The sequence below is a fragment of the Phocoena sinus genome, chromosome 17 (genome assembly GCF_008692025.1).
Source record: "Phocoena sinus isolate mPhoSin1 chromosome 17, mPhoSin1.pri, whole genome shotgun sequence".
NCBI lineage: Eukaryota > Metazoa > Chordata > Mammalia > Artiodactyla > Phocoenidae > Phocoena > Phocoena sinus.
This window is the reverse complement of record NC_045779.1, coordinates 79,367,071-79,394,221: the sequence shown is the minus strand read 5'-3', so window position 1 is coordinate 79,394,221 and position 27,151 is coordinate 79,367,071. Positions and strand designations below refer to the sequence as shown.

Genomic DNA, 27,151 nt, shown 5'->3' with positions numbered 1-27,151 from the left:
CCCCGCGAAAAGCTCTGCGCATCCTTCCCCCGCCCTTCCCTCTCCAGGGCTGTCCAGTGTGAAGAGCTCCAGGGACCGGGGCCGCACAAAGCTGAGGCCTCCGAAGACGCAGGCAGCGTCCTCCCCAGGGCTGCAGGGACCTGGGGAGGCTCCTGCTGAGTCCCAAAGAAGTTGGGGTGCCCGCCCCTACACACAGGACAGCGTGGATCTGGGAGAACACCCAGAACAGGTGGCCCCGGGGGCCACACGAAGTTGGGGATGGGTGGGGGCGCAGCGAGAAGCCTTGACTTGACCTCGGGGCGCGCCGCCCTTCGCCTGGGGTCCCACCCCATCCGGTCTCTCGGCAGGTCCTGGGCTGTCCTGCTGCCCCGAGCCCCGCGATGCACCCAGGGACCCCAGCCCGGAGTCCCGGGTGACGACCCTCCCCTGGGCCTCTCCTTCTCCTGGTGGACCTCAACCCTTTCTGGGGCCCTCCCAGCCTCATCTCTGAGCTGTCGGTGCCCCGCCGCACTGCGGTGACCTCCGCCTGGACCATCTGCCCCACCAGGTGCAGAACACCTGCTCTTTGCACACGGCTCTTCTGCGCCCCCAGCAGGCCGTTCCCCCGCACCCCGTACCCCCTCCACCCCGGACACGGCCTGGGTGGGGGTGTCTCCGTAGTCCTGGGGCCTCGAACGTGCCCAGCGGGTGCGTTCTGCTATGGAAAAACCAGCACATAGAACCGGTGCGGGGACCAGCGCCCTCGGACCTCCGGTGACCGGAGGTGCGCGGGATCGGAGAGCTTCAGGCTCTCCGCCTGCTTCGCCCGGGTCCGCTCCCCGCCCCCAGGCCAAGAGACACAGGGCCCAGACCCACGCCTTTCCTGGGCCCCGGCTCCGCCCTCCCCGTACTGTGACCCCGCCCTTTACCGGACTCCGCCCCGCCCTCTCCGGGCTCCATCCTTTCCCCAGCGATCTAGCCCCGCCCGTTCGCCGGCTCCGAGGCGGGGGCGGGGGCCGGCTGGGAACCACCGAGTTGGCCGAGCCTCCGAACCGCCCAGAACGGCCGGAAGGCTGCGGGGCAGAGCGGCCGCGGGCGGCCGAGGCCCATTTCCGGCGTCGTCCCGCGGGTGGGTCCTCGAGCGGCCCCGGGGAGGGTGAGTCGATGCTACCGGCGCGGATTAGTGTCGGGGCGCCGCACGTGCTCTTCGCCTTCGGGCGGAGGAGCCGCCTACCAGCCCCAGCGTCCTCACGCCTCCGACTCTGTAGGCCCCGCGCTCCCCGGCCTCTCCACGGGAAGCGCGGGTGGCGCGGGCGGCTCTCTAGAGCCCGTGGGCGCCTGGCGGGGCGGTGGTCGAGCCTCGGCCGTCTTGCCGGGCAGAGGTGGGAGGCGGGAGGGGGAGTCCCGCAGATTCGGCCTCGCGGCAGCCTCGTAACCTTCCCGCCGGTTCTAGGCCTGCTCCAGGGGCATCCTTGCTTATCCTGCCTGCATAATCATCTCCCTCTAGGGCCCTCTTTTTCCCTCCCTCACTGCCCGTCGAAGGCCTAGACTTAGTGAGGCTGGCAAAAAGGGCTGTACCTTGGGGTAGTAAGATATGTATTTTCTCTGAATTCTGGTTGCCGCTAAGGGCCTGCGATTCTCTACAGGGGACCCAGGATACAGCACTGGCCAGGCCCAGGTGGGGACCCACCTGACAGTGGTCACTGCTGCCTTAGCCTTGCTGCCCTCACGGCCTGGGGCTTCGGCCCTCAAGCCGATTTGAGAGCCAAAAGCTCCCCTAGGAAGCCCGCTTCTCATTCTGACCTCCCAGAGAGATGCCTGGGGAGGGGCCAAGTTTATATACTGGGGTTGGGGTGGGGTCCTGTGCCCACTCCTCTTGTCCCTGCAGTCCGTCCTTCCGGTTCCTGTCTATTCGAGCCTCCAGTCGCATCATGCTTCCTCTTGCGGCCCCACAGGCTCATTCAGCCCCGGTTTTTCCTGCCTCATGCCTTTTGCACACGTTGTTCCTGCTGCCTGCAGTGCCCTCCCCACTTCCATTACCTTAGCCAAGTTAGCACCTAGGGGAAGTGACCCATCAGACTAAGTCACAATTTCCTCGTTTAAGTGCTTTCAGAGTTTCTTGTGCTTCGGTGCTATTATCACAGCTGTAATTTTGCATTTGTTTTTGTGGTCACTTAACTCTCTTCTCCAGTAGACTGCTCCGTGAACGCAAAGTCTGTGTGTACTGTTCACTACTGTATCCCCATTGCTTGGTTGAGCACCTGGCACCCGTGGCAACCACCCATTACATGTTTGTGGAGTGATTCATACATACTACACACTCTGAAAGATGAATGGAGCTTCGGGGGGCGGGTACTCAGGTGCCATGGCGACTTTGGCCCCGCCCCAAGTCCCTGCCAGAGAACACCTGGGGTTGGAGGTAAAGGATGGGGGAACGTAGTACCACGCCCCTCGGTTAGCCTGGAAGTCAGGGGTTGGGGCCTCCAGGATACTGATCTCTTACCTTTTCGTAACTTCCAGCAGGTCTCTGGGCCGGGACACGCGGATCCCCACCCACGCAGACGCATGGTAGGAGTCTGACTCCCCCCGTTCCCTCCCTCGTCCTGGGAGGGTCCCTTCCTCCTCCTTTGGGCACCCTCCCTGCCCACTAGGCCTGGACCTAGACCCTCCCTTGGCTCCACACTGTGACCCTTGCCGGTGTCCGGCATGCCCATTGCCAAGGTAGTGAGCAAACACCTGCCCAGACCGGACCCTGCCTGAGGCTCTCAGGGGAAGGTTGTATATCACCATAGTCTGCGTCCCTCCCCCTTCTCCATACTGTCTCTCCCCTTGATTTTCTTTTCTTTTATTATTACTACTGTTTTGGCCACACTGCGTGGCTTGCAGGATCTCAGTTCCCTGACCAGGGATCTAACCTATGCCCCCCGCAGTGGAAGTGCGGAGTCCTAACCATAGGACCTCCAGGGAATTCCGTCCTCCCCTTGATTTTAGAGCCAAAGGGGCCTGGTGACTATCTCACCCAACCTTGTGGTCCATGTGCCTGAGACACCCAGGGGTCCCTGGGGGACTGGTGTGTGTCCTTTCAGGAGGCTGTGACGTTTGGTGATGTGGCCGTGCACTTCTCACGGGAGGAATGGCAGTGTCTGGACCCTGGCCAGAGGGCCCTCTACAAGGAGGTGATGCTCGAGAACCACAGCAGTGTGGCCGGACTAGGTGAGGCTTCATCTGGACACCCTTAGCCCCTGCGTCATCGGTCAGCACCCACCTAGCCAGGCCTCTGTTATATATATTTATTTATTTATTGTTTTATTTTATTTATTTTTGGTTGTATTCAGTCTTCGTTGCTGTGTGCGGGCTTCTCATTGTGGTGGCTTCTCTTGTTGCGGAGCATGGGCTCTAGGCGTGTGGGCTTCAGTAGTTGTGGCACGCGGGCTCAGTAGTTGTGGGTCACGGGCTCGAGAGCGCAAGCTCAGTAGCTGTGGCGCAGGGGCTTAGTTGCTCCACGGCATGTGGGATCTTCCCGGACCAGGGCTTGAACCCGTGTCCCCTGCACTGGCAGGTGGATTCTTAACCACTGCGCCACCAGGGAAGCCCCGAGAATCCTTTTTTATCTTTGTCCACACACTGAGCCGTTTCCCCAGCACTAAACAATCCATCCTTTCCAGTTGATTTGTAGAGCTGCCTTTTTCATATGTGTGATGGTGTGTTTCTGAGCTCTGGTCTGTTATGGGGCAGCTCTCTGCTTTTTGTTAGGTTGTTCTGTTATTAGTATTACTTTTTATTGCTTTGACTTGTGGCATGTTAATACCTGGTGGGGCAGCTCTCGCTCTTTATTCTTTTTAAAATTTCACTTACTTACTCACGGCTAACAGAGTAGTTCTTTCGTGTAAGTTTAGAATAAGTTTGAGTTCCTTGAAAATTGCACTGGAATTTTTATAAGGGAGTGGTTTGAATTTGTAGATCGTGTGAGGAGAACTGGCACCTTTCTGTTAACTGTTCCCACCCAAGACTGTGCATTGTGTCTCCATTTATCTACGTACCTCTGCAGACGTTATTAGAGTGTGGGCATTTCCTCCACAGTGGTCTGGTGTTTGATCTTCAGTTTAGGTTGTTTTGTGAATGTATCATTGTTATGTTATATTTCTAGCTGATTATTGCTGCTATAAATGCTCTTGATTTTGGAGGATAGACCTTGTATTTGGCCACTTCATTGGACTCCCTGCTAGTTCTGGTATCATGTTCTAAGGAGGGTCCTGCAAGTGAAAGCTTGGTGTTTTCCCTCCTGGCCCCCATGTGTCCTGATCTTTAGCAATGGCCAGAGCGTCCGTGCTGTTAGGAGTGCTGTGGGCATGCTTGTTTTGTTCTGATTTTAAAGGGAATGCATGTAACTAAGGACAGAATTTGGCTGAAGAGTTTTGGTGTTTTGTTTTTTTGTTTTTTGTTTTTGGCTGCATTGCCGTGCGTGGGCTTTCTCTAGTTGCGGTGAGCGGGGGTACTCTTTGTTGCAGTGTGCGGGCTTCTCATTGTAGTGGCTTCTATTGTTGCGGAGCACAGGCTCTAGGCGCGCGGGCTTCGGTAGTTGTGGCTCACAGGCTCTAGAGTGCACACTCAGTAGTTGTGCACCGGCTTAGTTGCCCCGCGGTATGTAGGATCTTCCCGGAGCAGGGATAGAACCCGTGTTCACTGCATTGGCAGGTGGATATTTCAAATTCTTTTCCTACATTAATTGAGATGTCCATATGTTTTTTTTTTTCCTTAGCCTGTTAGTCTAATAAGTTACATTGGCATATTTCCTTATATTCCTGGAATAAACTCTACTTAAGTCATGATATTTACATATGCATTCTGATAACCTTTTGGACTCAGGTAGTCAGTATTGTATTTTGGATTTTTGCATCCCTGTTCCTAAGCCAAATGGACTTGTATGGTTTTTTGTTTGTTTTTTCTTTTTTGGTGAATTGTCATTATATAGTTTGACATTTTTTGCATATAAGTTTCATAAAATGAGCTGGGAAGCTTTTGCTGTCTTTCTTAATTTCTGGAAGAATTTATATAGATGGAATTAATTGAACCTTCGAGTTTTTGGTTGAACTCACCTGTAAAACCACCTGGGCCTTGGGCCCTTGGGGAAGGAAGGTCTTTGACTAGAATTTACGTTTTATTAATGCCTCATGGTCTATCAAGCTTATGGATTTTCCCCTGTGCCAATTTTGTCATTTCTAGTTTTTGTACAGATAAATCTACTCATTCAGATTTTCAATTTTTTTAGCATGTATTTGTTGGTAATACTCTTTATTTTTAATCTCTATTATGTTTGTGTTTGTTTCCCTTGTTTGTTTTATTTTTTGGCAGCATCTTTTCACTGTGTTGACTGTTATTTTTTTTTTTAAATATTTATGTTGGCTGCACTGGGTCTTTGTTGCAGCACACAGGATCTTTTCGTTGTGGCATGTGGACTCTTAGTTGCAGCATGCGGACTTCGTAGGTGTGGCATGCATGTGGGATCTAGTTCCCCCACCAAGGATGGAACCCAAGCCCCCTGCATTGGGAGCGCAGAGTCTTACCCACTGGACCACCAGGGAAGTCCCTGTGATTGGTTTTGCCACAAGACTATGCTTTTTATCTTTTTGAAGAACCAGCTTTTGGGTTTTTTTGGGGGGAGGGGGTGCTCTTTTATTGAATCTTGCCCACTTTTGTTATTTTCTCCCTTTTTATTTATTTGTGTTTGCTGTGTTGTTTTGTTTACAACTCCTTGAATTTAATATTTACCTTTTCTGTGTTTATCATTCTTGTTTCTTTTTTTTTAAATAAATTTATTTTTTAATTTTAATTTTATTTCTGGCTGCATTGGGTCTTTGTTGCTGCGCGCAAGATTTCTCTGGCTGCGGTGAACGGGGCTACTCTTCGTTCCGGTGCATGGGCTTCTCACTGTGGTGGCTTCTCTTGTTACGGAGCACGGCTCTAAGCACAACTACTAGGCTTCAGTAGTTGTGGCACACGGGCTCAGTAGTTGTGGCTCGCAGGCTCTAGAGCGCAGGCTCAGTAGTTGTGGCGCACGGGCTTAGTTGCTCCACGGCATGTGGGATCTTCCCGGACCAGGGCTCGAACCCGTGTCCCCTGCACTGGCAGGTGGATTCTTAACCACTGCACCACCAGGGAAGCCCCCAATCATTCTTGTTTCTGGTCAACATATTTTAAAATGTGAAATTTTATCTGTAAGTACTGCTTCAGCTGCGCCCTACAAATTTTGACTTATAGTAAATACAATTTACTTACAGTAAATACCACTTAGTAATTCATCATTTAGTTTTCAGGTAGCTAATAGTTTTGAGCTACTTGTTGTGGTGGCTGTCATGTCCAGTTGCATTTAGATCAGGTGCAGTCTGTGGTATTATTCTGTGGTCTGTGCCTGACCCCCTTCCTGGCTGGCCCAGGGATGTTTCTCTGTGAGCATTGCACATGTGCTTGGTAAGAACACCTGTTTCATGTTGACTGTGGGTCAACTCAGGGTCCTGCCATCACCTGAGACTTCGACCTAGGCTCTCTCTGCCTGCCCTTCTCCATCCACACGGCTGGAAATCTGAGGTGTGCTCCAGCCAGAGGGCTTGGCCAGCCCTTGGATGGGCTGAGAGCACATCATACGGCTGGTCCACAGCATGGGTGCTGGCGGCCCCAGAAGGCAGGTGCCAGGTGGGTGCCCGCAGCTCTCCACCCCTCTGCCGAGGCCCCCCAGGGCTTTATGTGAGGACTCGAGGCTGGGGCTTCTGGGTGACCATTGGACTTCACACCTGATTTTTTTTTTTAATTTATTTTATTTTATTTTTTGGCGGCACCATGCAACATGTGGGATCTTAGTTCCCAGACCAAGAAATCAAACCCGTGCCCCCTGCGTTGGAAGCACGGAGTCTTTTTTTTTTTTTTTTTTTTTTTTTTTTGCAGTACGCAGGCCTGTCACTGTTGTGGCCTCTCCCGTTGCTGAGCACAGGCTCCGGACACGCAGGCTCAGCGGCCATGGCTCACGGGCCCAGCCACTCCACAGCATGTGGGATCATCCGGGACCGGGGCATGAACCGGTGTCCCCTGCATCGGCAGGTGGACTCTCAACCACTGCGCCACCAGGGGAGCCCAGCACGGAGTCTTAACCACTGGACTGCCACGGAAGTCCTCACACCTTCTGATTTAAAATCTATTTTGTTTGTTGATTTGTCATTGTGTTTGTCTTGTTTTTTAACCACGTCAACCTCTTGGAGTGTCCTTGCTTTCGGAACTGAGGGACTGAGGGAAGTGCTGGCAGTGCCTGGCTTCTCTCCCCCTGGGCTAGAGCTGGCCTGTACTAGGCAGATTCGCGTGACATGGCTCCCTGGGGATCCTGGCCCTGTGTGGATCGAGACAGGGACGGGCTGGGAGTCCAGGAGTTCCTCTGTGTCCAGCCTCAGGAGGCGACAGACCTGGACAGAGAGGGCCCCTGTGCCCCAGTAGCCCCCAGCCCTTCACTCCTGGGAGCAAGGGAGGGCTGAGCTGCACTCCCAGCCACACCAATGCCATCTCCTCCTCTGCCGCCTCCACAGCAGGATTCCTGGTCTTCAAGCCTGAGCTGATCTCCCGGCTGGAACAGGGGCAGGAGCCATGGGTCCTCGACCTGCAAGGAGCGGAGGGGAGAGAGGCAGCCAGGACCTCCCAGGCAGGTGAGCCTTCCGGGCACAGGGTGAGAGGGCTGCAGGCGGGAGGCTGGAGGCAGACCCCAGGTGCCACCCACGTGGGCTTGCTGGGCTGCCTGGGAATGCCATGGGGTGGGTCCGGAAGTGTAGACCGGTGGTGGGGCAGCCTCAGGAAAGACTGAACTACAGAAAAGCAAGGGCACAAAACACCCATGCATTATGGCAAAAACGGTTTGTTTTTGAACCACTATTTGCTCAGTTTGTAATTTTTGGGGGGTGGGGGTGCTGCATTGGGTCTTTGTTTCTGCGCACGGGCTTTCTCTAGTTGTGGTGAGCAGGGGCTACTCTTCATCGTGGTGCATGGGCTTCTCATTGCAGTGGCTTCTCTTGTTGCGGAGCACGGGCTCTAGGCACATGGGCTCAGTAGTTGTGGCACTTGGGCTCAATAGTTGTGGCTCACAGGCTCTAGAGCTCAGGCTCAGTAGTTGTGGAACACAGGCTTAGTCACTCCGTGGCATGTGGGATCTTCCCAACCAGGGCTTGAACCCATGTCCCCTGCATTGGCAGAACCACTGCACCACCGGGGAAGCCCCTGTAATTTTACTAATAGTCTTACTGAGCTCAGGTACACACATGTGGCTCTAAGGGGAGCACTAAGTGTGGCTCTGAGCAGCTCTCCCCTCCCTCCGCCAGTGCTCCCTCTGGAACTTCTTGGGGCCCTGGGTGACCCCAACCTCTCAGATAAGGCTCTAGGGCTGTGTTAGTGTCCTGGGGTTGCTGTAACAAAGCACCATGAACTGGAGGCTTAAAACAGCAGAGATTTACTGTTTCTCAGTTCTGGAGGCCAGATATCCAAAATCAAGGTATGGGCAGGGTCATGTCCTCTATGAAACCTGTAGGGGAGGATCCTTCCTGCCTAGTCTAGCTTCTGGGCCCCAGGTATTCCTTGGCTGGTGGCCACATTACTCCAAACCTCCATATGGAGGGCAGGCAGCATAGGTGGACCCTCCAGAAACCCATGGGAAGGAGGAGTCAGTATGGCCAGTGGGTGTGGCCACCTGGAAGCTGAGGGGCAGACTAGCAAGGGACGCGGCCAGGTGTGCGTCAGAGGGCGTGGCTTGGCGGCAGCTGGATGCCACAAGAGTTCAGGCCTGGGGTCCTTCGCAGAACCCACCCAGTGGACAGCTGGAGGCCCAGTTCTCTTGGGCTCACCACCTGTGTGCCCCTCAGCAGCTCTTGCACCTCATTTTTCTTGGTATCTAACATCCCCCTATTCACAATTTTCAGTCCCTCTTTCCTCCTCACTCTACGTCCTCTGCAACCAGGAGCCTCTGACCTCTCAGCTTAGCCCTGCCTCTCACTAAACCTCCCACCCTATCAAGCTCACTTTGCTTCTTTGTAGATTTTTCCTCATGCTAGTTCCACGTGGGAGGACCTTTCCCCCATGTAGGAGGGAAGCTCTTCGCACTCTGCCAAGTACACTGTAACTGAATGAGTGCATAAAATGAAGTATGAATGAAACTAGATTTTGAGAACTGTCAAAGGCATTGACTTCTTGTAGCGTCTTTCCATGTGCTCAACGCAGACTGTCTGGGAGGGGGCTTAGTCCCAGGGGTGATCTGCACCCCTGCCCCATCCTCCATTCTTTGTCCTTTCTCTGAGCACAGGGGATAAGCAGCAGTTTACTTCCTGTTCATTTCAGATTCTACAGTCGGGACCGAGAGTGAGCAGGCCTGTGAAGACATTGACTGTCTAAAATCAGAATCCCATGTGGTCATGGTCAAAACCCCGTCCCAGGACTTTCCCCAGAGTCCTGGCTTTGGAGACACCTCTGATCCCGAGGTCTGTTCAGAGATTCAGCCAACCTCCCTCTTCCAGAAAAACTGCTTGAATATAGGGACTGTGGCTCCCAGGGAGACCTTCGCTGAGGATGAGGCCCAGGGGTGTGGCGAGTGGGGGAGCGGTGGCCGCCTGGGTTGTCGACGTGATCAAAGTCAGGGGTCCTTGCGAAGATGTGACATCTGTGGTAGGAGTTTCCGATCTACTTCAGATGTCTCTCTGCATCAGGCAATTAATACACAGAAGAGACCTAACAGCTGCCAGGAGTGCCAAAAAAAATTACCTGATTGCTTACAGGGGAGACATCTGAGTACCTTGCATGGCGAGAAGCCGTATGAGTGTGAGGAGTGTGGGAAGGTCTTCAGGTTGTGCTCACAGCTTACTCAGCATCAGAGGATCCATACTGGAGAGAAGCCGTTTAAATGCACCGAGTGTGGGAAGGCCTTTCGTCTGAGCTCGAAACTCATTCAGCATCAAAGGATTCACACTGGGGAGAAGCCCTACAGGTGTGAGGAATGTGGAAAAGCCTTTGGTCAGAGCTCTAGCCTCATCCACCATCAGAGGGTCCACACGGGAGAGAGGCCCTATGGCTGCCGGGAGTGCGGGAAGGCCTTCAGCCAGCAGTCTCAGCTGGCCAGGCACCAGAGGACCCACACGGGAGAGAGGCCCTACCCATGCCAGGAGTGTGGGAAGGCCTTCAGCCAGAGCTCAACCCTAGCTCAGCACCAGCGGATGCATGCTGGGGAGAAACTTCAGCTCCCAAGAGCCCCGGATAGCCCCAGCCTGGTTGTACATCAGAGGTTGCATGCTACCGAGAAACCGTTTAAGTGTGACGAGTGTGGGAAGGCTTTCCGGTGGGTCTCCCGCCTTAGTCAGCATCAGCTGACGCATACTGGAGAGAAACCTTATAAATGCAACAAGTGTTCAAAAGCCTTTGGTTGCAGCTCACGGCTTATTCGCCACCAGAGAACTCACACTGGAGAAAAACCATTTAAGTGTGATGAATGTGGGAAAGGCTTTGTCCAGGGCTCACACCTAATTCAGCATCAGAGAATTCACACTGGAGAGAAGCCCTATGAGTGCAGTGACTGTGGGAAGGCCTTCAGCCAGAGCTCAAGCCTCATTTACCATCAGAGGATCCATAAAGGGGAGAAGCCCTACGAGTGCCTCGAATGTGGAAAAGCCTTCAGTATGAGCACACAGCTCACAATACACCAGCGGGTGCACACGGGGGAGAGGCCCTATAAGTGCAGTGAATGTGGGAAAGCCTTCAGTCAGAACTCCACCCTTTTCCAGCACCAGATCATTCACGCTGGGGTGAAGCCCTATGGATGCAGCGAGTGTGGGAAAGCCTTCAGCCGGAGCTCATACCTCATCGAGCACCAGAGGATCCACACTCGAGCCCAGTGGTACCACGAGTATGGGAATACCCTGGAAGCTTCTACCCACGTGAGCCGCAAGAAAGTTAATACTGTAAAGAAACTTCATAAATGTAATGAATGTGAAAAAATATTCAGATGGCGCTCGCATCTAATTATACACCAGAGAATTCACACTGGAGAGAAACCTTATAAATGTAATGAATGTGGCAAAGCTTTTAATAGGAGCTCAAGGCTTACTCAGCATCAGAAAATTCACATGGGATAGACCACTCACCTTTACGAATGTGTATAAATGTGAATAAACCTACAGCCTTAACTTATTATGGGATCATTTATACTGACGATTTAGAATGTTGTGAAAGATTCAGAATTGCTCTCTTAGGAGAGAGAGCATCCACGTTCACACGAGGTGTATGTTTATTTGCTGGCACGTTTGACCTTCAGTAAAGCCCATGTCCCTCACATCAAGGTGCACACGTGTAGCATTTCAGTTCACAGAGGAAAGACCCCAGGTCCTGCGGACGAGGAAGAGGCATGAGAAAAGCCCCGTGAGCCCCGCCAGACGAGTGGGTTGAAAGAAGTTACCCAGGACGTCTTCCTTAAGCACCAGGTACTCAGACTGGCTACAGCAGCAAGATATGCTCACTCGTGTCCGCGGGGCCCCAGGCAGCGTGGCTGGGTCCCCCTCACCTGACTCCCCCGGCAGGGCCTCTGGGGAGGAGCTGGCTCCAGCAGCAGTGCCCGGGCCCAGGGACACTGTCACTGGCCCACCCTACATCCAGAGCCCAGCTGCTTCGGTTACAAGGATCAGACGCGCAGCCCTCACTGGGATTCCCAGCCCGGACCTCAGCATTGCAGGAGCCTCACCTCAGTCCCGAGAACACCACCAGAGACTGGGATGTGTGTTGTTGGCTGCTGCTGGCCAGACGTCCTCAAAACTCCAGCCACGGGGACTGCCCAAACTGGGGGGTCTGCGAGCAGACACACGAGCCCGTGCCTTCTCACAGGCCTGAGGACGGTGGAGATGCCTGCTCACCAGGATCAGCGTGTCGGCGTGGTCTCGTGGGCCCCACAGGTCCCAGGGCAGAGGGCCCCACGGGTGCTGAGCAACAGGTGCGCGTGAGCGAGCCTGCTCCGCCCACATCACCTCCTCCCTGGGTTTTCTCTGCCAGCCCAGCCTGGAGAAACAGCCAGGGTAGGGTGGTCAGGGCCCTTGGTTTCTTGGCACGGGTGGAAAGAATGTGCAGGGGAGATCACCGCTCCGTCCACCCCTCTGGTGAAGCTGACTGACAGGCTGGGGCTGCGGAGTGGCTCACAGAGCATCTCATCAAGGCCTGTGAGCCACAGGATGAGGCTGACATGTAGCATTGAGTCCAGCCCTGCTTGGGGCCCTGGACTCGGCAGTGGTGACTCAGGACCAGGTGTGTCATTTGCACAGGCTGCCACCCAGGACCACCCCCTGAGACCTGCCAATCTTTGGTGCCATTGCCGATAATCACAGGCCAAGGGCAGCCTGTCACAGAAAAGCCACTTCTCCCATGTACGGACAGGTGAACCTGAGGGACATAGGTCACTTCAGGATTTATTGCAACACGACTTGGGTCACCATCACACTGGTTGGGTGAAGCCCAGATCGCCTTGTGCGACATGGCCCAGAATCAGCCCGTGGGTTTGTATCAAGGGAAACTGCTGCTCCGTGTGTACTGGAGGGCCTGGTGGGGCTGGGAACAGTGGAGTTCAGGGTGGCCGAGTTCACGTGAGTTTTCATTCTCAGCACGTGGACAGGGACTCAGCCCCACGGCAGCTCAGCCTGATCTGCCAGTTCGCCTGACAAAAGGTATGACATGTTCTCAGGTTGCAGTGTTGTCTCGGGATGAGGCTCATCCCCCAACCTGCACCTTCGGGGGTGTTCCCGCCCTGGGCGGAGGACACCATGCAGTCATTGTGCCCCTGCAGCAGCTGTAACCCCATCTCCCCGGCCGTCCCCTGCTCCACCCAGAGCTTGTGTCTGAAGGGTCAGTGCGAGAGCGCAGGGACTTTTACAGACTGTGCAGAGATCATGTCCCCGCCTCGGCTGGTGTGCTCAACCAGGTGGTCACCGCCATCAGAGCTGGACAGGGTGGGCACATGTGAGTGGGCTGCATCTTAGGCTTTGTGAGCCACCCAAGGATGGGACAAGAGTCAGGGTCCTGGTGCACGTGCCACACACGCCCTCCACTGGCGCCTGGTGCCATCATGTGCTGGAAGGGCCTCCCGAGGCCCCATGCTCTCGCCTTCTGGCTCTGTGAAGGCTGTTTGTCACTGGGTGTGCCGTCCCCACAAGGGATTTGCCTCCTGGCCACTTTCTGGTAATGATTGACAAAGGGGTGGAAGACCTCTGGACTCCAGGTTCTGCACTGGGTAGGATGCTTCTGTTTTCCCCTAACAGCACTTGCAGGCTGGCCAAAAAGGGCCAGAGGGACCAGCCTTAAATCTGTTTCAGCACCTGGACTCTTTCTGGATCAGCACGGTCCTAAGTCGGGCTGGCTGACTGTGTGGCCTGTGGGCCAAATGCGGACCTGTGCCCACATCTGTGAGGCCTGGTGATCAGCCTGAAGCCACTGGGACCTACACGGCCCCCAGAACCTGAGCCAGGGTCAGTCCTGTAAATGCACTCATGTCCGGGAACTCAATCGCAGACAGCCGAGGAGTAAGGCAGCTTGAGCTGTAGCCCATCTGACGCTCCGCCTTCTGGCTCCGCCTCCGAGGGCCCTGTGGGCTCCTGAGCGCTTCAGCTTTTGGTGCTGCTCCCGACCCATGGTTGCTCGGATCAGCGTCAGGGTTTTAATGTGCCTGCTTTTACCTTTTATCAGGCCACGAGCTAAGGGTGGGTTACGTTTTTACATGGCTGCGGGGGAAAGACTATTTTGTGACATTTGAAAATTATATTGAAATCAGATTTCAGTGTGACCAAATAAAGGTTCTTGGAACACAGCTGGCCTATTTGTTTGCCGGTTGCCTCTGACTGAGTGGCAGTCCTGCCTCGTTTCCTTGGGTAAAAACTTCATGCCTCCAGCCTTTGAGGGATTATTTTTCCTCTCCTTAGTGTGCTTTGTTCACTTAAATGTCCCAGTACAACCAAGAATTCAATAGAAATACATCTCAAGCTCTGCATTCCAGTCTAGAATATCGACTGCAGAAGTACAGGGTGAGGAGTCCTTTCTTAGCTGAGTCCATGTGAAAAAGATGTGTAGTATTCGTGTATCACCTGGCGAGACATTGTGAGTTCAAACTACTGCACAGGTTTGAGATCCCAGAGCACAGGAAAAGCATCTGCACACATGATGTGCGCTGGTCGCTTTGCAGGGAGGGAGAGGAGAGGGCTGCCTGCCGGGTAGTGTGAGTTCTGGACTATTCTGCTCTACTTTCAAGCTATAGCTCCCAATTTGGGGCTTCAGTAAGTGCAACACTAAACTCATTTTAAGAATTTCCGGGAATTCCCGGGCGGTCCACTGGTCAGGACCCAGCTTTCACTGTGTGCGGGGCCAGGTTCAATCCTTGGGGAACTAGATCCCTCAAGATGCCCAACATGGCCCAAAAACAGAATTTCCAGAACTATTCCAGAGTAGATTTTAAAATACTTTGGGTTTCTCTTTTGGAGACAAACCCCTAATTTTGACCTGAAATTGCTTTTTGTCTCAATTATCAGATTAAGCTTTGATTTATGACATTTTGAGCATTCTGGAAGCTTCACAAATAACATGGGGTGTGTGTGCAGAGCCCAGGTGGGTTTTCACATACCTGTGTCCCCTTGTGTGTGTGGCTTGCACTCAGAGCCTGGGAAATGTTTGTTGAATGAATGAATGATGCATTTGGGGCACATCCAGGCTTTGAGGCGAGGCTTCAGAGGCCCACAGAAGAGAGAAAATTCTCCAGCAAAAAGAGTTTCCACAGAGATCTAAATAAGGTCAACACAGTTGTAATTTTCCAGGTGCAAACATCTGTACAAGGTCTTGTTCTTGCCTGGGGACAAAGGTGGATTGGGCTGGCCCCTGCCCTCAAGTCCAGGTCTGGGGTAGAGACTGACCGCAGATGAAGGTGGATGGTCCCTCTGCAGCCTGAGGGAGCCCTGCAGGCGCACAGGGAAGTGTAGCACTTAGAGCCACCGCCCACCCCCCAATTGGTTTTGTACGGCCCTGGAGCTGAGAATGGGTTTTAAATGGTTGAAACAAATTTTGTGACGTGAACTTAAAATCTCAGTGTCCACAGGACATTTTTATTGGAACATGATTATGCCCATTGGTTTAGATGTCTCTGGCTGTTTCTGAGCTACGATGGCAGAACTGACAATCATTATGACCTGAAAAGCTAAAATACTCTCTGGCCCTTTAGAGGAAATTTAGCCACTCTCGACGCACGTGAGAAGGGCCACCACTGCTGGCCCGCAAGCCTGTGACCCGCAGTTGGAGGGACCTTCTCAAGCTGGATCACGTCTGCCTCCCCGTACCCACGGTGAGGCCAGAATCTGTGAGCGGCCTGGAGGCTGGTGGCCCTCATCCCCTGGCTCTGTCCAGCCCCAGGAGCCAGCAGTCCCGGGAACAGCCTGCTGCCCACCTTCTCCGTCTCATGAAAGCCACTTACCACCTGTATGCCTTGTGTCACTGTTTGCCCATGTGTCCCTCCTTGAGACAGAAACATGAAGGCTCACAAATGAACAACCCAGAGTTTGCAGTATCAGAGCTGTCAAGAGCTCCTCCGAGGGCCGAGGCAGGGCTCTGCGACCCTCTCCTGGCTGAGCAGCTGGAGAAGCGGGGGAAAGGGCTGCCCCACAGCCGCTGTGGGAGGGGCAGCGCCGTCAGGGCCACCACCTCCAGCCTCCTGAGGATGGAGATAATGTTCTGGTCCTGACGTTCCTGACCAGTGACTTAAACGGCACAGACGGTGCCTTCTGGGGGAGGGGGAGGGAAGCAGGTGAGCGAGCAGAGCTCTACACCCCCACTTGCTGGCTGGGACCCCCCGAGGGTGGAGATGGGAGCAGATAGCGCGTATAGACACGGTGACTTCAAGGGGCCCAGGGCCCTCCCACTCTGCCGACCCTCCAGGGCGTAGACCAGCAGGGTGGACACACCCACAGGGCTGGGGAGACAGAGCCAGACAGCTCCCGCCAGGAGCACAAGGACAAGGGGGTCTCTGCCGCCTGATGGGCAAAAGGGTGTGCAAATCCTGGTGCTGACTCACGGGACTCCCAGCCTCAGTCGGAAAAGCACCCCTGCCTGCCAGGACAACCGAGAGGATGATGGGAGGGTCCCTCGGGAAGGGGGTGTGTGCGTCCCTGCCAGGCACGTGACTTAGAGCCACGGCGTCGCAGCCACGGGGCCACTCCGTGGCAGCAGAGCTCGGAGCACCTGCTGGGGCACGTCGGCCGGGCTCGGACCCCAGGTCTCCGTTCCTGGTTGCACTGGCCCAATTTCGCTGCGGCAACTGGCAAGACAGACGCCCCCAAGCCCATGGCCCTCGACCCTAAACGTGTGTCCTCACTCTGGACACAGCAGCTCAGGGCACGGGAGCCGGCACCAAGAGCCTGCCCTGCCACCAGGTTCGCATGCCCACAGAGTCGGCGGACTAAGGACAGGTGGGGAGGGAAGGCTGGCGGAGAACGGACTGCCAGCTCCCCCATCAGCTGTGTGTCGTTAGGCAAGACGCAAACCTCTCTGCGCTTAGTCACCCGTGAGGCGGAGAGGCCTCGTGCCTGTGAGTTAACGAGTTAACACGCGCCCGGCAGAGGCACCTGGTGGTTCCACCTGTACCTTCTCTGAGCTCGGCTGGGGCCTGGTCGACAGCGTCTGGCCTGTAGGGGGCGCTCGAGGTGGTGCTTTGGGTCGTTAGGGACATAATACCAAGGGCTTTAACATGATCACATTCTTTTAAAAAAAAACTTTATTCTTCGCTGCGTTGGGTCTTCGTTGCTGCGCGCGGGCTTTCTCTAGTTGTGGAGAGCAGGGGCTACTCTTCGTTGTGGCACGTGGGCTTCTCATTGCGGTGGCTTCTCTTGTTGCAGAGCACAGGCTCCAGGCAAGCAGGCTTCAGTAGCTGTGGCACTACAGGCTCAGTAGTTGTGGCACACGGGCTTAGTTGCTCCACAGCATGTGGGATCTTCCTGGACCAGGGCTCGAACCTGTGTCCCCTGCATTGGCAGGAGGATTCTTAACAACTGTGCCACCAAGGGAAGCCCCTAAAATGATCACATTCTTTTTTTACAACACTGTGTTAAGAAGCCAACACAAAAGTCTACACATGGAATGATTCAATGGGGAAAGTGGTCACATTCTGCCTCCTCTGTTTCTACTTCTAAATGGTTTTAATATAAAATCCTTCTACCGTTTCCTATTGACATCAATGATTAAAAAAATTTTTTTATGGAAGTATAGTTGACTTACAATGTTGTGCTAATTTCTTGTGTACAGCAAAGTGATTCAGTTATATTCTTTTTCATATTCTTTTCCATTACGGTTTATCACAGGATATTGAATATAGTTCCCTGTGCTCTACAGTAGGACCTTGTTGTTTGTCCATTCATTATATACTAGTTTGCATCTGCTCATCCCAAACTCCCAGTCCTTCCCTCCCCCACCCCCACCCCCACCCCCTTGGCAACCACAAGTCTCTTCTCCATGTGTCTGTTTCATAGATATGTTCATTTGTATCATATGCATTTTAGATTCCAAACATGTGACATCATATGGTATTTGTCTGACTTCACTTAGTACGATAATCTCTAGTTGCATAACATCACGGATTTTTTTTTTTTTTTTTTTTTTGGCCATGTTGGGTCTTCATTGCTGCACGTGGGCTTTCTCTAGTTGCAGAGAGCAGGGGCTATTCTTCATTGTGGTGCACAGGCCTCTCATTGTGGTGGCTTCTCTTGTTGCAGAGCATGGGCTCTAGGCGTGTGGGCTTCAGTAGTTGCAGCATGCGGGCTCAGTAGTTGCAGCACATGGGCTTAGTAGTTGCAGCACATGGGCTTAGTTGCTCCACGGTATGTGGCATCCTCCTGGACCAGGAAACGAACCCGTGTCCCCTGCATGGGCAGGTGGATTCTTAACCACTGTGCCACCAGGGAAGTCCTCACTGTGATTTTTAAAAATATTTATTTGGTTGTGCCGGGTCTTAGTTGCAGCTCGAGGGCTCCTTACTTGTGACATGCGAACTCTTAGTTGCAGCAAGCATGTAGGATCTAGTTCCCTGACCAGGGATCGAACCTGGGCCCCCTGCATTAGGAGCGCAGAGTCTTAACCACTTAGCCACCAGGGAGGTCCCAACATCAGTGATTTTTTAATCAAGAAAAAAAATGAAACACAGCAGTTGCTCTGGCCTGAATGTTTGTGTCCCCAAAATGTATATGTTGAAATCCTAATGCCCAGTGTGAGGGTGTTATGAGGTGGGGCCTTTGGGAGTGCTTGGGTCATGAAGGTGCAGTCCCCCTGATAAGAGACCCCACAGAGCTCCCTTGCCCCTTCCTCCACGTGAGGACACAGAAGTCTGCAGCCAGGAAGAGGGCCTCACCCGCCCCTGCTGGCCCCCTGACCTCGGACATCCGGCCTCCGCACTGTGAGAAATCAATGTCTGTTGTCTTATAGGCTGCCCGGTCTGTGATGCTTTCTTTGCCCAAGAAAAACTTGGCACGCCCACCAGGAAGATGCATGTTCTGCTGCCATCAGACAGACCCTCGTATCAGGAAGAGTTACATGAACAGAGCTGTGTTACCACAGAGACAGCACAGAGCGTAAATGGCAAGTCCGGTCAAGACAGTTTCTCCATGACCGTCTATGGGCAAAGGAGCTTTCTGAATCTTTTTATTTTTTTGTTTGTTTTACATTTTCGGCTTTTCCAAACGTATCATAATGAGCACATGTTCCTGACACATGCCCAGTGGTCGAGGAAGACATCACAGCACAGTGACTGACAGGAAAGCCTCCATCACTGGTGGAGGCAGATGTGGTGCTCAGCTCACCTGTGCACGTTCTTCTGAGCAGGCCTGGGCAACAGCGAGCACAGCCCGGTCCAGCTCCTGTCCTCAGGGGAGCAGAGCCCAAGGATGCCAGCTGACGCTGAAGGAGACCTGGGTAGTCTGCACTCCTCAGCTGAGCCGAGACGGGGCCCCACCTGCAGCCTGGCCTCTGACACTCTAGCTCCGAGCGCACAGCAGCACCTTAGGGTGGCCTCCTCTGTGCCCCTGGCCCACGCCTAACTAGCTAGGACCCTCACTCAGGGAAAGGCCTTAATTAACCGAGATCATGGGAGTGTTCTGGAAACAGCACAGAGCAAACACTGCCGCTCTTGATGGGTCGTGACATGGAGCAGGGGGCAGGAAGGGGGCGCTGGGGAAGGGCAGGTGCCAGGTGGGCACCCAAGCTCATTTTCTGTTTTCAGAGGAGGTTCCTGCATGATGCTCGGGCCTATTAATACTACCAGACCTGTGACCTGGTTTCGTGGCAGACCATGGAGGCAGGGACACGCCAGGCCCCTACCTGGGGTGTGGTTATGCTGGAGGGTGCAGGGCTGGCCATGGGCTCTGCACACTCCCACCCTAGAGGCACCCAGGTGAGGCCCCTGCTCCCGTCTCCCCTGCCACCGCCAACTCCACCAGACTCCCAATTCCTACCCTGCTGCCCTACGCTCTGCTATCAACACAGCATCCAGTGTGACCCTTTGAAAACAACTGCCACAACACACTCATTTCACTCAGAATTGAGCCAAAGCTCTTCGAGAGGCCCTCAAGGCTGCCCCCTGTGCCCTCCACTCACCTTGCCCCCACTTGGCTGCAGCCACGTGGCCTGTGCACCACAGGCTGCTCCCTCCGCCTCGCCTCCTTTAAGTCTTTGCTCAGGTACCATGTCCTCAAGGAGGCGCAACCCATGCCCTGATTTTTTTTTGGCTGCGTCTGGTTTTCGTTGCAGCGTTCAGGCTTCTTTCTAGTTACAGCGCACGGGCTCCAGAGCACGTGGGCTCTGTAGTTTGCGGTGCGTGGGCTCAGCAGTTGTGGCACGCAGGCTTAGTTGCCCCATGGCATGTGGGATCTTAGTTCCCCGACCAGTGATCGAACCCGCGTCCCCTGCGTTGGAAGGGGACCACTTGACCACTGGGCCACCAGGGAGGTCCCCCCACAACCCAATTTAAAATGACAGCCCAGTTCTCCCACAGCCTGGCCCCCCATCTCCAAAGGCTGCTCTACCTCCTGCGCCACTTCCCATCCTCCCACGAGCTACACCACTTGTTTGTATTATGCACTTCGTAATGCCTCCCTCGCCCCACTAGAATGCTCTCCATAAGGTCAGGGATTTAAGACAGGGGAATGAAATGTGCACCCTGAAGCACAGGGTTCCCCAAATCACAGGAGCAAGAGCTCAGTCGTTAGGTGGGGGCAGCCTGAGCAACCTCTGTGTCCTCACAAAGGCCTTGGCCTGGACCCCAGACTGTGACTAGACCACACATGGCCACACCGGAGCAGTGGGTGCCCTCACCTGGCAACAAGACCAACTGACAGCTGGGGGGACGGGGCCTGCAGTTTGATGCCTACCCAGGAGAACATATTTTGTGTAGCTGCTTTACTTCCAAAAAGAGGGAAAGACACAGCTGTCTTCTTCACTTAGAGAAATGCACGATTATACTCAAACACTCACTGGAGTGCCTCCTGGGAAGGGCGGCCTTTGCTCTGGAGACACCTGTCTGAGCCAGCTATCCCCGGTGACCAGAAGGGGACTGGCGAGCAAGGCTCAGTCCTGCAGTTTGCGCTCGCACCTCTTCTCCAGGTCGGCCATCTCCTTCAGGACCATGGCCACACCGAACCGCAGCTCCTGGAACTTGGCCGTGGGGACCTCGAAGCGGAGGGCCGACCCATCCGAGAGCTTCAGCTGCATCAGGACGCTTGGCTGCAGGGAGCGGGCCAGGGCGCTGGTGGAGATGGCCACGTCCACCCTCCACCGAAAGTCAGCAACATGGGGCAGCCAGGCCCCCTGCTGCCTGGCTGCAGAGTCAAGGAGAGGCCGCTGGCTCCCAAACACCACACTGGCCAAGTCCACAACCAGGTCTTGGGGGATGCAGAGCTCCTGGAGCTGGTTCTTGAAGGCATCGGGCTTCAGGCTGGCCGGGGGCAGCCGGAGGGCCTGCTGGAGCAGGGTGTGTGTGCCAGCGATCAGGGCACCCAGCCGCTCCTCAGGCAGGTCTGCGCCAGCCCCGAGGCGCTGCACACCCTCACGGCAGTCTTCCCCCTGCAGGCTGCTGACCACCAGCTTCAGCAACTTTCTGAATGTGCCCCTGTCCAGGTCCCTCAGGAGCTGGGGCATTGCTGCCACCTCTGGAGGCAGCTGGGCGCCCAGGAAACTCATGCAGCCACTGTGACTGTCACCAGGGCGATGCAGGTGTGGAGCTGCAGGACCGATGGCAGACATCGCTGCTTCCTGCTCTTTGACCGGCAGCCCAGGTAGGAGGTCCCAGCCGCAACTGCCTGGAAGGGGGGTGGAAGAGAAGCCCAGTGACTCCCATGTCCTTTGGGCCAGTGAATGAGGACTGATATGGTCTCCACCTCCCAGATGCTGATGGTGTGAACCACTGATGACAGCCAGCATGATGGAAGGTGCCCTGGAAGCAGGTGGCGGAGGGGCCCCTCTCCGGTCCCTGGAAGAGGGGAGGCAGGAGCCGGCAGAAAAGGGAGATGAGGTGGGGAGGAGAGAAGGAAGAGAATCAGGAAACAGGAGAGCAACATAAGTTCTCCAAATAAATAACGGATTAAAGAATGACGGAGAAGAAAGGTCCAGAGAACACAAGGACACAACAGCCACTGCCGCTGCCACTGACCGCTCAAAGATCACTCAGCTACGCCACCTCCAAGCCGCACACGGCTCTGCACGAGCGGGTTAACGTTCTCACCCCACCAACAAGGAAATCGAGGCGGAAACAACTGCTCAAGTCAAGGACTAGAACCCAGGCCCGTCCACTCAGAAGTCCCTGCAGCGGCGGGGGGACCAGACGGCGTTCCTTAGGCAGGAAGGGCTGAGGTGCAGGTGTTAAGAGAGGTGGGTGCAGTACCTGGAGAAAAGGGCTGAGACGTCACCTGAAGGACAGCACGACACCCCACGCTTCTGCAGGAGCGCCCGGCCCACCGCAGCCGCGCCAGGTGCCGAGCAGAGCTGTCCCCAGGGCGCCCCCACCCCTGGCCTGCGGGCCTCAGCGCGGCGGGCCCGGGCGCACGGGGAACTCCCCGCCGGTTTCCTCGTACCCCACTCTCCCGGGAAGGCTGGGCTCCCTCACCCCGGCTGCCAACGACCACCCACGGGTTTTCCTTCAGGGCCTGGCCAGTATCGGGACAGCATTCCGCAGCCCCGCCGCCTGCCGCTCAGGCCCTGGTCCCTGGAGGCCAGCGCGCTGCCCCCCGGCCCGGAGGAAGGAGCGCCCCGAGGCGGCCACCCAAGCTCTTCCGAGCCGCCGCCCCGGCCGCGGTCAGTGCCCTGCGGTCCGGTCCCGAGCTGCCGGATCGGCCTCCTGCCTCCAGAGCGTTCGCCGCCTCGCGAGCAGGGCGACTCACACCCACCCCCCGCTTCCCGCTGCGCCCCCGTACCTGGCGCGGGGTCCCAAGCGGAGCAGAAAGGCGCTCGCGGCCGGAAGCGCAGCCTGGTTCCCGGAAGCGCGGCCTGGATCCCGGAAGCGACCTAGAGACCCCTGCCCCCCCCCCCCCCCCGGGGGGCACCTCTAGGACAGCGGGAGGACCCGCCCTCGGTGATCCGCAGCCTGTGGGGCGGGGCCTAGGCCGCCGGGTTGGTCTTACGGGTCCGACCGCGCAGGACACACTTCCGGTTGTCCTCCGCTCAGATGGCTGCTTCCTCGTTTGGACTCAAGTGGGGGGGGGTCTCCGCCGGGGTCTGGGGGCACGGGGGTGGGGGGCCTGGGGGTGGGGGGGTGTCCAGTACAGACCTTGGGCGGGGAGGCTCGCCTGCACAAAAATGCGCGCGAACTTTGCCTCTCAGTTGTTCGCTTTGAATAGGTGATTTGATGGGATGTGCATTTATCTCCATCAAGTGGTATTTTAATGTCAGGGCTTCCCCGGTGGTGCAGTTGTTAAGAATCCTCCTGCCAATTCAGGGTACATGGGTTCGAGCCCCGGTCCGGGAAGATCCCACATGCCACGGAGCAACTAAGCCCGTGCGCCACAACCACTGAGCTACTGAGCCTGCGCTCTAAAGCTCACAAGCCACAACTACTGAGCCCCCGTGCCAGAACTACTGAAGCCCACGCGCCTAGAGCCTGTGCTCTTCAACAAGAGAAGCCACAGCAATGAGAAGCCTGTGCACCACAATGAAGAGTAGTCCCTGCTCACCACAACCAGAGAAAAGCCCACGCACAGCAACGGAGACCCAACACAGCCAAAAATAAAATAAATAAAATAAAATTTTTAAAAAGGCTAAAAACAAAACGATATCTTTTCTAAACCCATGTGATCCAAAAGCAAGAAATATCGACTTGTAAAAGATAGCTATAGAAAAACCACAATACTTGCTTCTGTTCCCATACTTATTAAACAAATTCCAGGGAGTCAGGAGAAAAAGGCAGCCCTTTTCTTCCATTTATCCTGAATTTTGTTCTCTTTTTGCCCATTTCCCTCCCATAAAATATCCAGGGCCTTCCCTTTCCCTTACTACCTTCTTCAACTTCTATTACCTAGAAGCTTGAAGAAACCAGCCTATCACTAAGTCCAATTTTCTGACCATTAATTTATAAGCTTTTAGCAAATAACTTGTCCTTTAATAATTGTAAGTCAGAATTTTAAAAATCAAATTAAATGTTCAACTTAAGCTAGACAAAAAATACCAAACCTAAAGGAAGTAGCAAGAAATAATAAAGAGAAAATGAACTGGAACTTTCCTGGTGGTGCAGTGGTTAAGAATCCGCCTGCCAATGCAGGGGACACGGGTTCAAGCCCCGGTCTGGGAAGATCCCACGTGCCGCGGAGCAACCAAGCCCTGGCGCCACAACTACTAAGCCTGTGCTCTAGAGCCCGCGTGCCTAGAGCCCGTGCTCCGCAACAGGAGAGGCCACCGCAATGAGAATCCCGTGCACCGCAACAAAGAGTAGCTCCCACTCACTGCAACTAGAGAAAGCCCACGCGCAGCAACGAAGACCCAACACAGCCAAATTAAATAAAAATAAATAAAAACAGGGAATTCCTTGGCAGTCCAGTGGTTAGAACTTGGCACTTTCACTGTCGGCAGGGTTCAGTCCCTGGTGGGGGAACTAAGATCCCTCAGTGGTGCGCCAAAAAAAAAAAAAAGGAAACAGAGTGGATGAGTAAAACCAAAAGCAGATTCTTTGAAAAAGACACCAAAAGCACATGACAAAACAAAACTAGAAATATTGGACCACATTAAAATTAAGAACTTTTGTGCTGCAAATGATACTATCAAGACAGTGAAAAGACAACGCACGGAAGTGGGAAAATATTCGAAAACCATATATTTGAAATAAGGGACTTGTATCCAGAACATATAAATAACTCTCACAATTCAACAGTAAAAAGATAAATAATTTAAAAATTGGAAAAGGATTTGAATAGGTATTTGGGCAAAAAATATATACAGATGGTCCATAAGCACGTGAAAAGATGCTCAACATAATTAGCTCTCAGGGATATGCAAGTCACAACCACAAGGAGATACGCCGCGCCGGGCCTAGACGGACAGTAACTAGGGCTGGAGACTCGAGCCCTCAAGGGCCGCAGTCCCAGCGGATGCAGGATGAGACCGGATCCCTGGGGAAGTTTGTCACGTGCTCGAGAAGTCAGCCTGGAGATACAGGATTTTCGTTCGCACTGAGCTGCGTTCTGAGGGTCTTCCCTAGACCGAGCATATCGCGGAAGCCGCCTTGGCCACCTCCGCCTCCGCAGGCCCAGCTGCCCTTAGCTGAGGGGACCTCAGTCACATCCGCCCTCAACCAACATCAGACGGCTGCCCGCGCCTTGCGGAGACCCGGACGCCCCCAAGAGGCCGAGCCCACCCGCGGGATTGGCCGCACCGCCGGAAGTAGTCCCGGGGCGGGGCCTGCGCGTACGCCCTCGAGTCGCTCTAGGACGCAGGGAAGACCGTCGACTCTATGGTGCTCGGCGTCCCGCCCTCCTCGGTCCGCTGTGGTAGAGGGGCTGGGGAAACCGAGGGTTGGAGAGCGGGGTTCCGGGCGTGGCCCCGGCCGTTCTCTTTCAGCCCTTGACTTGGGGATCGCTAGGCCCCAGCATCGTGAGCAGTGGCGGCTGCCGCAGGGTGGAGGCGACTTGGCCTCAGGGGACGTTCCCCTGCGGTCGGTCCAACGGAGGCGGGCACAGGGCTGCTTATTGGCTGGTGAGGCGGGCGGCCGACGGGAGTCGGCTAACGAGGCCTCCCGGGTGGGCCGGGTTCCGAGTGCAGGGCCTGCCGAGCGTAAAGGAGTCGCGCCGGCTGCGATACAATTGTAGGCGTAGGACGGTCGCTGACTCCACTGAGGCACTTGATCACCCAACTTGAAGAGGCCCTGGTCCCCTGGGGCTTGTTAAGGTCTGCGCAGATGATGAGGGAGGCGGCACCCTGGGGTCTGAGGACTGTAGGGACGGTCCTTGGTGGCGGGGACCCTCATGGACCAGCTGGGGTCTGTGGAGAGTCAGAACTACTTTTAGTAGCCCTTGGGAGGGCTTCTAGGTGGCTGTGGTTAAAGATAAAATGCACAGCACGAGGCGAGGAGTCAGAACCTGGGTCTTGTCACTAACTGAAGGAAACAGTTATCTCCTAAGCACTCAGAGCTCATAGAGATATTGCTGCCCGTTGGGCATGAACCTGGTAAAATCCACGTGATGAGAACAGTATCTGACATTCATTGAGTACCTGCCACGTGCCAGGTGGTGCTGAGTGCCCCGCACGCACCAGGCAGGTATTAACATCACCATCTTACAGATAAGAAGACTAAGGTTGGAGGTTACACAGATTGTCTATGACTGCATACTAAGTGAATTCAGATCCATCTGTCCGGCCCCAAACCCATGCTTCTGTTATTCCCCCCAGGGACTCACAGTGGGTGCGGTTGGGCTTCCGTGAGGACAGATGAGAGACTGCAGGTGTGCTACCGAATAGCTTGGAGTCACTCTAAAGCTTCATCAACCCTAAACTTACTTCCCAAGAGGGCAAGAGAAATGACTTTAACTCAGCAGAAACTTGTTCACTCATTAGAGAAAGTCTGAGGAAACCTCCATTCCGCTTAGACTCCAAGCCTCAGAGGAAAAAAGAAAGTGGACACGTGAAGATCCGGATGTGTGCAGACGCCACCCAGGCACTGTCTGGGAGACCTGTGGCTGGACAGCCGAGGGCAGTGACCACATCTGTAGTCTGATCCCTACAATGGAGATGGAAACAGCAGCTGTCAGTGTTTGGAGCCACTGAAATTTGAATCTTAAGACCCACTCCCAGATCTCCCAGCTTCCCCTGAAACTTGTGTTCAAAGAGGGCTGCATTCCTGGCAGCAGCACTGGTACCACTGACAATGGATGGGCCCTTGGTGGGTTCCCCTGTGCCCTGGCTCTCTGCTCTTCTGTGCCCACTTCCTGGAGGACAGGGCACCTGATCTCAGCACCAGGGCAAACCTGAGGAGCAGACCAGGGTTGGTGAGCCTGTCTCTGGACAGCCTCCCTCTGGCTCCCTAACCACAGGGGCCCCACTCCGCCACAAGCTGCACGAGAGCTTCTCTACCCTCAAATCCTACGTGAAGGAAATGGATCATGAGGTTTGGGTGATCAAGAAACTGATTTACAATCCCTGAGGAACAGAGAAGCCTCTATATTATGCCCGGGAGACAGCTGAGATGAGCCTCACCGAGCACCTCTCCGGATCCCACACAGTCCTCATTCCTGGATGGCCTGAAGATTAACTCTGAAGCCCTCCTTGACGATGCCTCGCTCCTCAAAACCTGCAAACGCTCCACGGCCTCCAGGACAGAGCCCATAGTCTCCAGGAGACAAAAAGCCAGGCCCTGCCAGCTCCAGAGTCACATTCCCATCTTTGCTATGTTGCACCTTTGCTTGTGCCACTTCTGTCCCCTTGTGCCGTCATCCCACCGTCTGCAAGGCAGTTCCAGTCCTCCTTCATCAAGCCTTCCTGGCCTCTACCACTGCCTCCACCGCACTCCTGTGTTACCCGCAACAGGACCCGAGGAAGCACCTGACTGGCTGCGTCTCCCTCTCCCCACGAGGAGCCCACAGTTGAGGACAGGACTCAGAAATCCCCCTTCCCGTTCCCTTCTTGACCTGTG

At 54.9% G+C, this 27,151-nt stretch overlaps 3 protein-coding genes and 1 non-coding gene across 12 annotated transcripts; 2 read left to right on the top strand and 2 right to left on the bottom strand.

Moving 5' to 3' along the window:
• Positions 1-996: 996 nt before the first annotated feature.
• On the top strand, positions 997-13,832 carry ZNF7 (zinc finger protein 7). 9 transcript variants are annotated; one of them, XM_032609864.1, is made up of 6 exons: positions 997-1,135; positions 2,174-2,398; positions 2,503-2,547; positions 3,066-3,192; positions 7,548-7,664; positions 9,340-13,832. In XM_032609864.1, exons 2-6 carry the CDS (start codon positions 2,309-2,311, stop codon positions 11,121-11,123), a joined length of 2,163 nt encoding a protein of 720 aa, XP_032465755.1. In that variant the 5' UTR covers positions 997-1,135; positions 2,174-2,308; the 3' UTR covers positions 11,124-13,832. The 9 variants fall into 9 exon arrangements, with proteins under 9 accessions (XP_032465755.1, XP_032465756.1, XP_032465750.1 ...); XM_032609865.1 differs by having other exon boundaries at positions 2,500-2,547; positions 7,551-7,664; XM_032609859.1 differs by having other exon boundaries at positions 2,500-2,547.
• Positions 13,833-18,075: 4,243 nt separating this feature from the next.
• TRNAR-CCU lies at positions 18,076-18,148 on the bottom strand. The gene has a single exon. It is a non-coding gene; the product is annotated as a tRNA-Arg (tRNA).
• A 489-nt stretch (positions 18,149-18,637) lies between these two features.
• On the bottom strand, positions 18,638-22,594 carry COMMD5 (COMM domain containing 5). Its single transcript, XM_032610519.1, has 2 exons — positions 22,452-22,594; positions 18,638-21,341 (listed from the first exon to the last, which is right to left on the bottom strand). Exon 2 carries the CDS (start codon positions 21,283-21,285, stop codon positions 20,611-20,613), a length of 675 nt encoding a protein of 224 aa, XP_032466410.1. The 5' UTR covers positions 21,286-21,341; positions 22,452-22,594; the 3' UTR covers positions 18,638-20,610.
• Positions 21,461-25,331, top strand: LOC116742274 (translation initiation factor IF-2-like). Its single transcript, XM_032609600.1, has 4 exons — positions 21,461-21,553; positions 21,982-22,647; positions 24,771-24,906; positions 25,084-25,331. Exons 1-4 carry the CDS (start codon positions 21,461-21,463, stop codon positions 25,329-25,331), a joined length of 1,143 nt encoding a protein of 380 aa, XP_032465491.1.
• Positions 25,332-27,151: the final 1,820 nt, after the last annotated feature.